The sequence below is a fragment of the Cherax quadricarinatus genome, chromosome 15, assembly GCF_038502225.1.
Source record: "Cherax quadricarinatus isolate ZL_2023a chromosome 15, ASM3850222v1, whole genome shotgun sequence".
Classification (NCBI taxonomy): domain Eukaryota; kingdom Metazoa; phylum Arthropoda; class Malacostraca; order Decapoda; family Parastacidae; genus Cherax; species Cherax quadricarinatus.
The window spans coordinates 1,569,179-1,581,811 of record NC_091306.1 but is presented as its reverse complement, the minus strand read 5'-3'; the positions used below and the strand labels follow the sequence as shown (position 1 = coordinate 1,581,811).

General features: G+C 41.8%; 1 protein-coding gene across 2 annotated transcripts in view; it reads right to left on the bottom strand.

Annotated features, from left to right (window-relative positions):
- LOC128692127 (RNA polymerase II-associated factor 1 homolog) overlaps window positions 1–12,633 on the bottom strand; it is a 56,133-nt gene that overhangs the window by 2,139 nt on the left and 41,361 nt on the right. For both annotated transcript variants that reach the window (XM_053781145.2, XM_070085364.1), the window contains exons 2-3: window positions 10,781–11,051; window positions 6,164–6,272 (exon numbers count right to left, since the gene is read on the bottom strand). In XM_053781145.2, the coding sequence (XP_053637120.2) occupies window positions 6,164–6,272; window positions 10,781–10,997 (326 nt within the window). In that variant the 5' untranslated portion in view covers window positions 10,998–11,051. The remainder of the gene's footprint in view (window positions 1–6,163; window positions 6,273–10,780; window positions 11,052–12,633) is intronic.

Below are 12,633 nucleotides of genomic sequence, written 5' to 3'. Positions count from 1 at the left end.
AATGGCACAGGTATAAATTTTATAATCATTTTCCATACGTCCCAGCCACGCCTGGTGATCTGAGGCGGCTGGTAATGACTGCACGCTTCAACCTGGCGGCGAAACACATGACGCTGTACAAGAAATTGACCATACGTTCAGCTGATGGGATCGTGGGAGGCCAGGCTGCGAGAAGAGCGTTTCTTCCCATAAGCGAACGGAGGATCGACCCTCCACAATTTCTTGCGTAGTTTAAATATAATAATAATAATGATAATCATAATGATAATAATAATAATAATAATAATAATAATAATAATAATAATAATAATTTAAGAGGCTATATTCTTCACTAATTATTAATTAACAAATGAAAAAGTGGTAAATGTAATACGAACAAATGAAATATGTTAGAAAACACCGCCTCTGTTATTGATGATTCATTAGAGGCTATTATTTGCTGGGCTGCTCTCACTGTTGCTCCAGGCTCAGACATTTATTATGAAGTTAGTGGTGTGTCAAAATAAAGTTTTAATTATAGTTGGCGTGATCTGCGCTCAACACAGTTAAGTTATTAAAAACAAGGGCTAAAGAAAAGATTGGACATAAAGACATTTTTTTACAATTGTGGATAGAGAGATACTTTAAAAATAAATGAATAAAAAGGTACAATACCATAACTGGAATAATACACTCATAACCCGTATATAAGTGAGCGAAACTTATGACGAGGTTTCGACTCTACTTGGACCATTAAGTAGTACTAGTACTTTAAAAATTGCTGTACACCTGTGTCTGCTCTTCATTACCTGGAAGATTGATGGCAGGACCAGTTCTGTTGGAATATGTGCTTAATGTACTGAATGAATAACAAACCACTTCAGTCTCGTCAAACCTCTTTATAATTACTTCAACACTAGTGTTGAATCGCCTCCAGAATTATTATACAAAAATCCTCATGTACCTGACAGATTGAAGTGGGATTAAAACAAATCACTTTACGGGTGGGGTTTGAACTCATTGCGAGTGAGTCGTAAAACTCCACGAGAGTGTTTGCAATTGTGTTATTACGATTTCGTGAGTCAAGAAGGAGTTATTCAATAAATTGTATGTATGACACAAAGTTCCTGAGTAGGCTATGACTGCATCATGACCAAGTATCATTTTACAAGGCGAATGGGAAACTGATGTTATATCTATTTTTGCCCTTAGGCACTGAATCCTGCAGATGACTTTGTTGCTGCTTCTGACTTGTTGCCTCATCTGACTTACTGTTCCACCTGACTTACTTTTGCACTTTCAGCACTTCACCTTAATGCTGCAATACACAAATAACTCCTCGTCTCCTTTCGGTCCGAGAGGAGAAGTGGAGGCTGTATACATAGGCCAGCAGACAGAGACGGGACAAGACAGGTAGAAGGAAAGGAAGTAAAGAGGTAGTAGTAGTAGTAGTAGTAATAGTAGTAATATTAGTAGCAGTAGTAGTATTAACATTTAACACTTGCAGTCAGACGCAAAGTAAGACAAACTAAGACAAGCTCGCATTCTAAGATTTTAAGAAAACATTTTCGATATTATTTCAGACTAAAAGAATTTAAAAATTCAAAGAGTTTCTTTTTTTTATATCTCGTCATTATTTTGCAAATATGTTGACCTTGAGCTTCCGTGGTGTTTATTTCTGCTAGAAGATGAGAGCATGAAAACACGGGTATTGCCAGGCATGTCTCTCTCCTGGCAACTAGAGTATAAGAACTATTACACATAAACCCCACACACACACGCATGAGTTTAATATTAGTTTAATTTAATCACATGAGATCATTGATTTGAGAAACTTGTCCCGCAGATCGTTTCCAGCGAAATGTCTAGACCAAGAGGCTTCTCCGAGGGTCTCCAGTACGACAACTGTAAGACCTTCTCGAGCAAGACGTCTCTAGGAGCGTCAAGAGCAAAATATATTGAGGAAGACATTTCGAACAAGACGTTTCTAAAAGAATCTCGAACAAAATATTTCTCAACGCAGAGCGCCTTAAAAAAAAAGACGTTTCTCGGAATTTCTCACACGAAACATCTAACAGAACATCTCGAGCAAGACGTCTCTCAGCTTCTTGAGCAAGACGTCACTCAGAGCTTCTCGAGCAGCTTCCTCATGGCACTAAGCCAACACGGGAATAATGAGGATATTCGCAAGACCCTAATGAGCAGCCGGATGAGGATATTGAGAGGAATACGAAGGGAAGAACCTATTTCTGAAGGTTTTATTCAGGACCTGAAGCACCGCTCTAGATGTGTACGTATCTATGCAACAAATACTCGCAAGAAAAGAATGATAAACGCTCAGGGTAAAACGCTGAGTGCTTTTCCTCGGTCACCTCGTTGCCAAAAAACAGAGGCCTTTTTTTTACGAGGGAAACGGGAGAAATGTGTAAGTTTCTATAGGTTTATGTAGCCTAACCTAAATTTTGGGACATGTAGATTCAGCACAACGTCTAAAAAAGAGTTAGTGCAATGCGAGTGGCTTGATTTATGACGAAGACAAGTTCTCTTTTGATTTCGGATAGATTTAGAACTGCTCGCTTCTATGTTTGCTTCTTTCGTCTCTGCATCTTTGACTGAAAGTCTAGCTCATTATATTCATTCACTTATTTTCTTCTTCTTCTGCTTATGATGTTCTCTGCCTCCCAATACTTCTTCATCTTATTCATTGATTTTCCTTCCAGATCCGTTCTGAAATCTAGTTTCTCCCATTCCCCACCTGCTATTCTTCCTTTAACGTTTACTTCCACAAGATATTCGAAATTCAGTGCCATTTGATCGCTAGCAACCAAAGGCCTTTTATATTTTCTTTCACCCATATCAGATACACTTTCAGTGTATCTGATATAGGTGTATCTCCTCTATCACTCGCTTTGTCCTTGACATGCTGACACAGTTTTCTATCACCATTCCGCCTCATCTTAATCTTTCACATTTCTGGTCGTCTATGTGATATCCAGTTTTAAAAGTCAGTTTCTATTTAGCTGAAATCTCCAATGATTATTAGCTTTGCTCTAGCCACATGGGCTCGTCTTGCTGCTTCCACTATGTTGAAAATCATTGCTTTCTTGATCTACTATTTGGTGGTGGGTTGTAGCCTAATTTCACCACTTCTTTGAGTCTCTCAGTCTTGCTTGTGTTTTCTGCGTAATCATTCGACTCATTTCTGTTTACCATTTTGATCTCTTCAAAACTGTACAAGTTTTTTATTAGCAGTGCAACTCCCTCCCTCCCCCTCACCAGTTTCTTCTTTCTTTCCTCATTACTTCATATACTGCTGGGAATATCACATATGTTATCATTTCAATCAGTTTTATTTCTGTGAAAGCTATGATGACTGGTGTTGCCTCTGTTATCCATCCTTTTAATTCATCTTTCTTATTGTATAATCTGATTTGTTTTGGCCCTTTATAATCATTTATAAAGAGGAGAGAGGCGATGTTAATATTGGTGAATTGTTACAGAGGGAAGGGCCATAAAACTGAAGATCAGTAGCTAGGGAAAGGAATTGGAAGATCATGCTAAGAGATGGGCATGGGGTGAGCCTTGAGAGATATTTATATGCTGGGTATTTCCTTCTATTACCATCCCCTCTGCCTCTCTTTCCTGTAATTGATGACTTCTTATGTGTTCCCTCAGTTGTTCCCTCTTCATTTCGGTTCTCTTTTCACAATTGCAACTTTCATTATTTGCACGTGCTCTGTATATCGTTATTTTGTATTGGTATGAATGTTGAGTGACTTACACGGTCAAAATGCTCTGTAAATATCACAGTTAACACTACTACTCGATTTCCTAACATATCACATATGCAGCTGTGCCTTCGTGCGCCTGCCTCCCTCCTCTCAGACAGCCTATCCTTGTTAATCCTATTAAATCCTCTCTGTATTCTGTAGATTATATTCATGTCTTCTTCGGTCCTTCTGCCATCTAGTGTCATCAGGTTTAACTCCTTTAGTCTCTCCTCATATCTCATCCCTTTCGCTCTGGGACTAGTCTCGTTGCGAACCTCTGCACTTTTACCAGTTTCATGACTTGCTTGATCAGGTGTAGTTTCCATACTGAAGGTGTGTCTGTGTTTACAAATGTGTGTGTGTGAGAGAGAGAGAGAGAGAGAGAGAGAGAGAGAGAGAGAGAGAGAGAGAGAGAGAGAGAGAGAGAGAGAGAGAGAGAGAGAGAGTGTGTGTGTGTATGTGTGTATGTGTGTGTGTGTGTGTGTATGTGTGTGTGGAATGCTATTAGCATGTTGCATTTTATTTGACGTATGTCACACGCCCATATAGGCATGCCCTCCCGATCAGCGAACCAGCAGTTCAAGAGTATAGCAGGATGTGCCCCACTGTAATGCTAAACTGCCTGGTTCAACCCACCAGTCACTAGAAAGCCCGCCAAAGTTGTGAAGAAATGTCTGGGACTCGTGAAACAACATTGGCAGACCTACCTCAAGTCTGGTCGTTCACGGATCTCACCATGTCTCTTATTTGTAAACTTGTCATACTGTATATATTTAAATATCTTACAAATATTATGTACATTTGGGGAAGGAAAATAATGTAAGTATTTACACTCTGCTGTCTTCTGCTCGGTCCTATATTGCTAATTGATTATTGTACTGAGAGTTACGAAACAGATGTGCAGGCCACAAGACTACACCTGTGTTCATAATAGTGTGTGTGCACATGTGTAATGTAATTATCTATTTGTTAACATTCGCTGAAATATTTTGAGCTAGCTTGCTGCACCTGTTATTCTATTTCTGTCTTTTGGCTTGTAATACCAGTGTTACTCCCTTCTATTTAAATTTTGCTCTCTTACACGTCTTTTACCTCTTTTTTCATGTCATCCTTATTTTTTTAATAATTCCAGATCCATATCTTCTTATTTCTATATAATCATACTCTTTTAATTTTCAGCGTTTATTGTACTGAAAACTTCATTTATTGTGTGTCATTTTTCAAAGTTTTCTTTTCCTTATTTAAATTTTCTACCAGCCTTTCCTGCCTCACCTGATTTTCTTTATTTTTGTCAGCCTGTCCATCTTTCCACTAAATTTCCTTTCTTTTGGTGTATAGTTATTGCTCTGTTTTGATCTAGTATTCTCTGCTATATTGCAAACAATGGACTAGCATTTTTTTCGAAAATTTATGCAACTTTCTTTTTACCCAAGTAATCTTCCATGAGAGTTTTTCGTTTGCATATCTGGGGACAACATTCAGGTATACACAGCTCTACCCTCTCATTAGAAACAGGTAATGGCGTCGTTTCTCCGAGAATGTACTCGTATATATACTCAGAGGCGTTTGTCTCTCAGTGTATATATGCTCAGAGTTTAATTTAGTCTTTATTTTAAGGAACGAAGTGATCTTGGAGGGCGATGAACAAGCAATCTTAATGGAGTTTACCTGGAGAGAGTTTCGGGGGTCAACGCCCCCGCGGCCCGGTCTGTGACCAGGCCTCCTGGTGGATCAGCGCCTGATCAACCAGGCTGTTGCTGCTGGCTGCACGCAAACCAACGTACGAGCCACAGCCCGGCTGATCAGGAACTGACTTTAGGTGCTTGTCCAGTGCCAGCTTGAAGACTGCCAGGGGTCTGTTGGTAATCCCCCTTATGTGTGCTTGGAGGCAGTTGAACAGTCTCGGGCCCCTGACACTTATTGTATGGTCTCTTAACGTGCTAGTGACACCCCTGCTTTTCATTGGGGGGATGGTGCATCGTCTGCCAAGTCTTTTGCTTTCGTAGTGAGTGATTTTCGTGTGCAAGTTCGGTACTAGTCCCTCTAGGATTTTCCAGGTGTATATAATCATGTATCTCTCCCTCCTGCGTTCCAGGGAATACAGGTTTAGAAACCTCAAGCGCTCCCAGTAATTGAGGTGTTTTATCTCCGTTATGCGCGCCGTGAAAGTTCTCTGTACATTTTCTAGGTCGGCAATTTCACCTGCCTTGAAAGGTGCTGTTAGAGTGCAGCAATATTCCAGCCTAGATAGAACAAGTGACCTGATAGAACAAATAACCCTTATATAGTGGCTAAGCTTTCAACCCCAGTAATTAACCAACTATGCATTTGTTCTCCAAGCAGTGATGGCTGATGTCATTTCACAGTGTGTGTGTGTGTGTGTGTGTGTGTGTGTTTAAGTCGGATACACTCACTTGGCTTGCTTGTTATAAAGTCTGAAGAACTCCTCACGGGCCTTCCTCACTTCTGGGGTGTTCTCGACAGGATGGTATTGCATGTATTCACCTGCCTGTATGTCACCAGCTGTAGAAATGCGTAAATAATTAGACAAACATTATTATTTGTGAATAAGTAGAAAAGTCTGAAATCATAGGATACAGCAAATTACATAACAAAAATATCTGAAAGAAAATTGAAGACCTTATTAAGAGTACATGGGAATTATGGGGTTTTAAGAGTACATGGGAATTATGGGGTTTTAATAAGTATTAACCAAAGCTCTCCTTCTTCCTCCCCTTTCTCATATTTGGTTTCTCGTCACAATCGCTGTAGAAAGTAATCTTATTGTGAGGAATTGAGACTATCCTCACCTTCCTTTTATCAGAGCTTATTGCCGACCATTACCCAGAGGAGCTTAATGCTTCCCCATGAGTACAATAATAATCCTCGTCAAAATAATGTAATAATTGGTCTTCCCTAAATCCCCCCTGCCTCTCTACTACACCTCCCTTCCACTGCACGTCTCTCCTCTCCAGCTGTCTGACCATCATAAAAAAACATCGCCTTTCTCCCTATCACATCCTGCGCTTGCCTTCCAAGTTGAGTTAAGTTGTCTGAGCTTCTAGTTTACTGTGCATCTCATGCTCATTCTGAAAGCGGATGTATAAAATATAAGTATTACAGATATCACAAAGGGTTTTAATCAGACTAGGCATATTTACATCTTTTCAATATTACATTCATTTTAAATATTACAATTACTTTACATAGTTAATCTATAGATTTCGACACGGAGATACAATCTCAAGAAAATTCCAGTATTTTATTACCACTTAGAATCATTGGTCATTACCCCAACACATGTCCTGGCCTCATCCTCTCCGTCACATGTTCTCGGTTCTTCCTCTCTATTACACGTCCTTGCCTCTTTCTTCCCTCTAGTCATATTTTTATCCCTCATTCCCAGTCACATTATCTTTGCTTCCTCTACATTCGGGTGTCGAGTAGCTCACTTGTGAGAGTCTTCGACTCACAATCGCAATGCCCAGGGTCCGATTTCCTGACACAGAGAAACACGTGGAGAAATTTTCCTTACACTCCAGCTACCCTTGTCCATCAAACAGCTAAAACAGCACTTGAGTGTCAGCTGGGGTTACATTCAGGAAAATAAATGTAATTGAAAACTTCAGTCCCGCTGGAATGTCAAACCTTGCGTAAAGAAATTCTTTAGTCTGTGTTTAACAAACACAAGCACCTGCTGGAAATATTCAGGCGTTGGGCAAAAGGTATCCGTGTACCTAACAAAATATCTTTGCATTCCTTAATTTTACCAGCCTACCTGCTTCCTTTTATATGTTTTCTCACGGTTCTTGCTCACCCTCCCACTACTCTCTCTCTCTCCTTCTCGCTAATATTTGTATCTGGCTCTCCTGTTCACTTCCTTGTTCTTATTCATCCTCTGTTTTTTGTTGTTTTTCCATGCTCTTGTCCTTTATTTCTCCTTGTGTCTTCTCTCGTATCACGAGCTCTCTTTACTTTTGCCATTTCTCTCGTCTTCAGAACTTGAAGTTCTCCTCTGCCTCCTATCACTACCTCTTTTTTTTTTTGTTGTTTTTTTTTACACAGGGTTTGACAAGGTTAAGGATCCCTAGCTTTATTGTCAAGCTATTTACAGGTTAAGGATTCTTAACTTTATTGACAAGCTAAGAGCTGTTACCTACATCAGCTCATTTGAAAGCCTTTTTATTGTTATGAGACATACAAGTAGGGATTAGGATGAAGTTGAAGCCATCAGTGGGCCAGCATTTTCATTTGATCAACTGACTTTATCTCGTTGACGTCATAATGCTGTACGAATGTGTTCCATACTCGAGTCATCCTGGGTATATATGATCTCAGATGGAGTGATGTTCTGGAGAAGGGTACAGCCAGAGTGAAGTTGCTGCGTGCTGCCCGTCTTGTGGCATAAAAGCTTGCTTCACGCTGTCCTCGGAGTGGATCAAAGTGTGGTACTTTGACAATATTGGCCTTGTACATAACAGTAAGGCCACCTACATCCCTCCTGTGTTGAAGGCTCTGTTGAAATGACAGATCTATCCAGGATGGGTCCAGGTGAGAGATGAGACGTCTTGCTTTGTTCTCTACTCTGTCAAGCAGTCGTAGAAGAGGGGGGGGGGGCTGGCAAACCAAGAAAGTGGAGCATACTCAAGGTGTGAGCGTACTTGTGCCTCGTACAGAATCTTGCAACCCCTACTGTCAAGCAAATGCGAGATACGGCGAAGTGCTGTAAGCTTCCTGGCTGCCTTGTTTGCAAGATTTATAACGTGATTTTTCATGGTCAGTTTGGAGTCAAATTTCACCCAAAGGATATCAACTTCTTTACCAGGTGCCAACACCCTCCCATCCATCCTTACTACTGCACCAGCATTACCATCATGGTGCCTAGAGCCCATCATCATTTGGGCTTTCTCAGGTACAAATGTTACTTGCCATCTATTTCCCCAAGCTGATATAGCTCTTAGCTGGTGATTGATGTAGCTTAGAGCAGCTGGCATTTCTTCTCTTGGATAAATGAATGTCAGTGTACAGTCGTCTGCATATGCATGGGATTCTGGGATGAGATGAAGATCATTGAAGTAGACATTCCATAACAATAGTCCCAGCACGCTTCCTTGTGGAACACTTGCCCCAGTAGGATGCCTTGCTGATTCCGTTCCATTGAGAACTACCCTTAGAGATCTACCATGAAGGTAGTCACTGAGGAGACATGGCGTAGAGCCTGCAATTCCCAGAGCTTGCAGTTTTGCTAAGAGGCCCTGGTGCCACACCCGGTCGAAAGCACCAGCAATGTCCAGTTCTACTACTCAGCTGACTTTGGATTCATCCAGTGGCTGGTGCCACTTAGTGGAGAGGTTTAACAACAGATCAGCAGCGGAGTAACCATTCCTGAAGCCATATTGACGGTCACAAAGTAGTGAGTGGTAGTCAAAAAACTCTGTCATTTGTATTGAGATTATTGTCTCAAGGATCTTACCAGTGATTGACAGGAGTGACACTGGTCTGTAGTTGCTGATTTCTGTTCTGCTCTTCTTTTTGTGAACAGGGACTACATTTGCCTCTTTCCACAGAGATGGCCATTTACACTGTACTAGGCAGTGCTGAAAGATGCGAGTTAGAGGTGCTGCTAGCTGGTCTGGACATCTTCTCAGCAATCTTGGGCTCAACTTGTCTGGGCCCACAGCCTTTTCTTGGTCAAGCGATTTATGAAGGAAATGTACCTCCTCCTGCCTTATTGTCACAACTGACAGTTTTGACACAGTTCTTGCAGCTAGCCAAGGAGGGTCCCTTGCTGGAGCAGGAACTTGTATTTTGGGAGCAAAGTGTTCGGCAAAGAGGTCCGCTTTCTCTTGACTACTATTAGAGGTGGTCCCATCCTGTCGATTTAAAGGTGGAATGAGTTCATCAGGCAGATAACCTTGTCTGTCCTTGACCAGGGACCACCAGGTTTTGGAGCCTACCCTACCTGATGCTAGCTTTCTTTTTGTGTCCACCTCCCATTTAGCAATGGCCCACTTTTGAACGTCACCCATTTGCTCTTACTCACATTTTCTTTTAAGTTACCAGAACACATGACCTAATTCTTTTCCCTTCTTACTCCCGTTGTTCTGCTTCCCATCTTCATTCCCCCCCCTTCTCTCTCTCTCTCCTCATCCCTCCAACAGCACACTTCGGATATATCTAATTTACTCTTGGAGGGGTAGCCTCCCTTACCTCGCCGTCGCTCACCTTCCATCCCCTCCATCCCTCCCCTGGGTGGACTGTGGTCACCTCTGGTGTCAGCAGGAGTGACACCTCAGCTTTAGTCATTAATTATTGTGAGGTGGATAACTGCTATATCCAACTACCCAGCCCTCTGCTCCTGCCTCTGTGACGCACTCTCTCCCTCTCTCCCTACTTTCTCCCTCTCACTACTTTCTCTATTCCTCTCTCTCTCTCTCTCATTCCCAAGGTAGGGAAAATATCTCTGGCAACCTCATTCGTAAGGATTCCATTAAAAAAAGAAGCGCTATCCATCATTTTATCAGGAACTTCTTTCATGGATCAGATTTTTCTTTATTTAGCAGGAACGTAAGACAGAATTCCTTGCTCTCCCTTTCACAGGAAAATATTTTACAATGGAAAGTTTCGAGTTTCCCTGATAACAGTATTTTAATTACAACAAATCTCTTTAAAGTATGGTAAACACATTCTACAGATCAAGTCTTTATTTTGAGCTTTATCAAGTCATGACTTGAAGAAGCTCAACTCTAACTTTCTAAGAGGAGTGAGTTGATCCTACACCGGCAGTCTCCCACCATCACTGCATCACTGTCTTGCTAGAGGCGTGCCCACATCACTGCTCAGATGGCTCTCCGAGTTGCAGTATCCACACCATCCTTAAGAGCGAGCACTGTACTTCCCACCTCCAGGACACGTACATGTATCGTATTCGTTACCAATCACACATAATTAAGCAGCAGTTATTACAGTAATACACTTCTTACACACAACTCACCCGTACGTGATAATAAACATTCCGTGACGCCACTTACCTCTCCTATACGTGGCATCTGCCCTAGCCTGTGTCGTACCCAGTTGCACCTTGCGCCGCTGCACGGCTTGCGGCGTACCTTGCGGCGAGGACGGGGCCACGGCGTTACTTCGGCTTGAGCTAGACCTATGTCTGGTGGAGTAGGAGTAGGAGGCACTGGGGACAGTCTTGTACACCCTGTAGTACGAATGTGCACTCCTTGGCGTCGCCACCACCATCACAAGCGGTCCATTCTCCAGCACAAGCAGCGCTGCGCTCACCACCACCACCAACTTGTGGAAGAAGAGGGGTGAGAAAGAAATCAGTGAGGGGTGAGGGAAAAGCCAATGAGTTGGTTGAGAATTGAGGAAGGAGTCTTCGAGCGGTGAGGAGCGTGTAAGTACTGAGAAGAGGAGAGGAAGAGCTATGTTATGTAGAGCTTGTGGGAGATTATACTGAGTTGCGAGGTAGTTACCACGCACACATATAGGATATGAGGAAGGCAGGGATCAGTCAAGGATATAATGGAACCTGTATTAATGATACTCTGTATCCTTACAGGGAACAGAGAGAAAGGAGGAGGATACTGAGTACTGAGTAAGGAGACAGAGGGAAAGAGAAGGATGATGTCCGGAGTTTAATGGGGTCGTCAGGGAAAGTAGGATGAAAGACATTGAAGACAGTGAAGCAGAGAGAGTACACCATCATGGGAAACACAGAAAGGGGTAGGAAGAACCCAGAACGAGGAGAGAGACGTGGGGAAAAGAGGAAGCATTAGGAAGACAAGTACACGGAACGGAATGGGGAATAGAGAACGGGCAAGAACGCCATGACAGAGGGAAAGAGGAAAATGATTTTATTCCTGGTGAAAATAAATTTATTACCTCAGCAACAACATGCAAATTACATTCGTACGAGAAATCCTATAGGATTAAGCAAGTACCTATTTATAGCATCCTATGGAACTTGGCCTCCCATACTAGACGTCCTATGTGATTCAGCCTCTCCTATACAATGTCCTATGGAATTAAACTCTCCTATACAATGTCTTATGGAATTAAACTCTCCTATACAATGGCCTATGGAATTAAACACTCTCCTATATACAATGTCCTAATGCACACATTTTTTCTTATCAAAAGATAACAGAAAGTACAACCACAATGCTAATACATATTAATGAAATATCTCTATCCTCATCTCTATCACATAATATACAATAAGGGCGAGAAATGACAGGAAATATATCTGCCACCAGTAATGATGGAGAAGGAGCTACGTGTATGTGTGTGTGTGTGTGTGTGTGTGTGTGTGTGTGTGTATGTGTGTGTGTGTGTGTGTGTGTGTGTGTGTGTGTGTGTGTGTGTGTGTGTGTGTGTGTGTGTGTGTGTGTGTGTGTGTGTGTGTGTGTGTGTGTGAAGGCAGAAACGACCTTACCAAGGACGTCATATGGTACGTGGATGAAAAACCGAGGTTGTCGACCTTTTGGTGTAGGCAACATAGTCCGGACTATGCTTCTGCAGCAGACAGACACGTAAATGAACATCTGTTCCACCTTTTGCCTTACAAAAAGAATTTTATAGTGGAACTACCTAATTACCACGTTGCTTTGTATATAAATTGTGAGGATTATTTTTGTATTGTTGAACGGTTTGGAAATAAATTCATTTTTTTTTTTTGCCTTTAGAAAAGGAGAGAGAGAGAGAGAGAGAGAGAGAGAGAGAGAGAGAGAGAGAGGAAGAGAGAGCCCAATATTGCTGAGAAGATGTGCAGACCAGCTAGCAGCACCTCTAACTCGCATCTTTCAGCACTGCCTAGTACAGTGTAAATGGCCCTCTCTGTGGAAAGAGGCAAATGTAGTCCCTGTTTACAAAA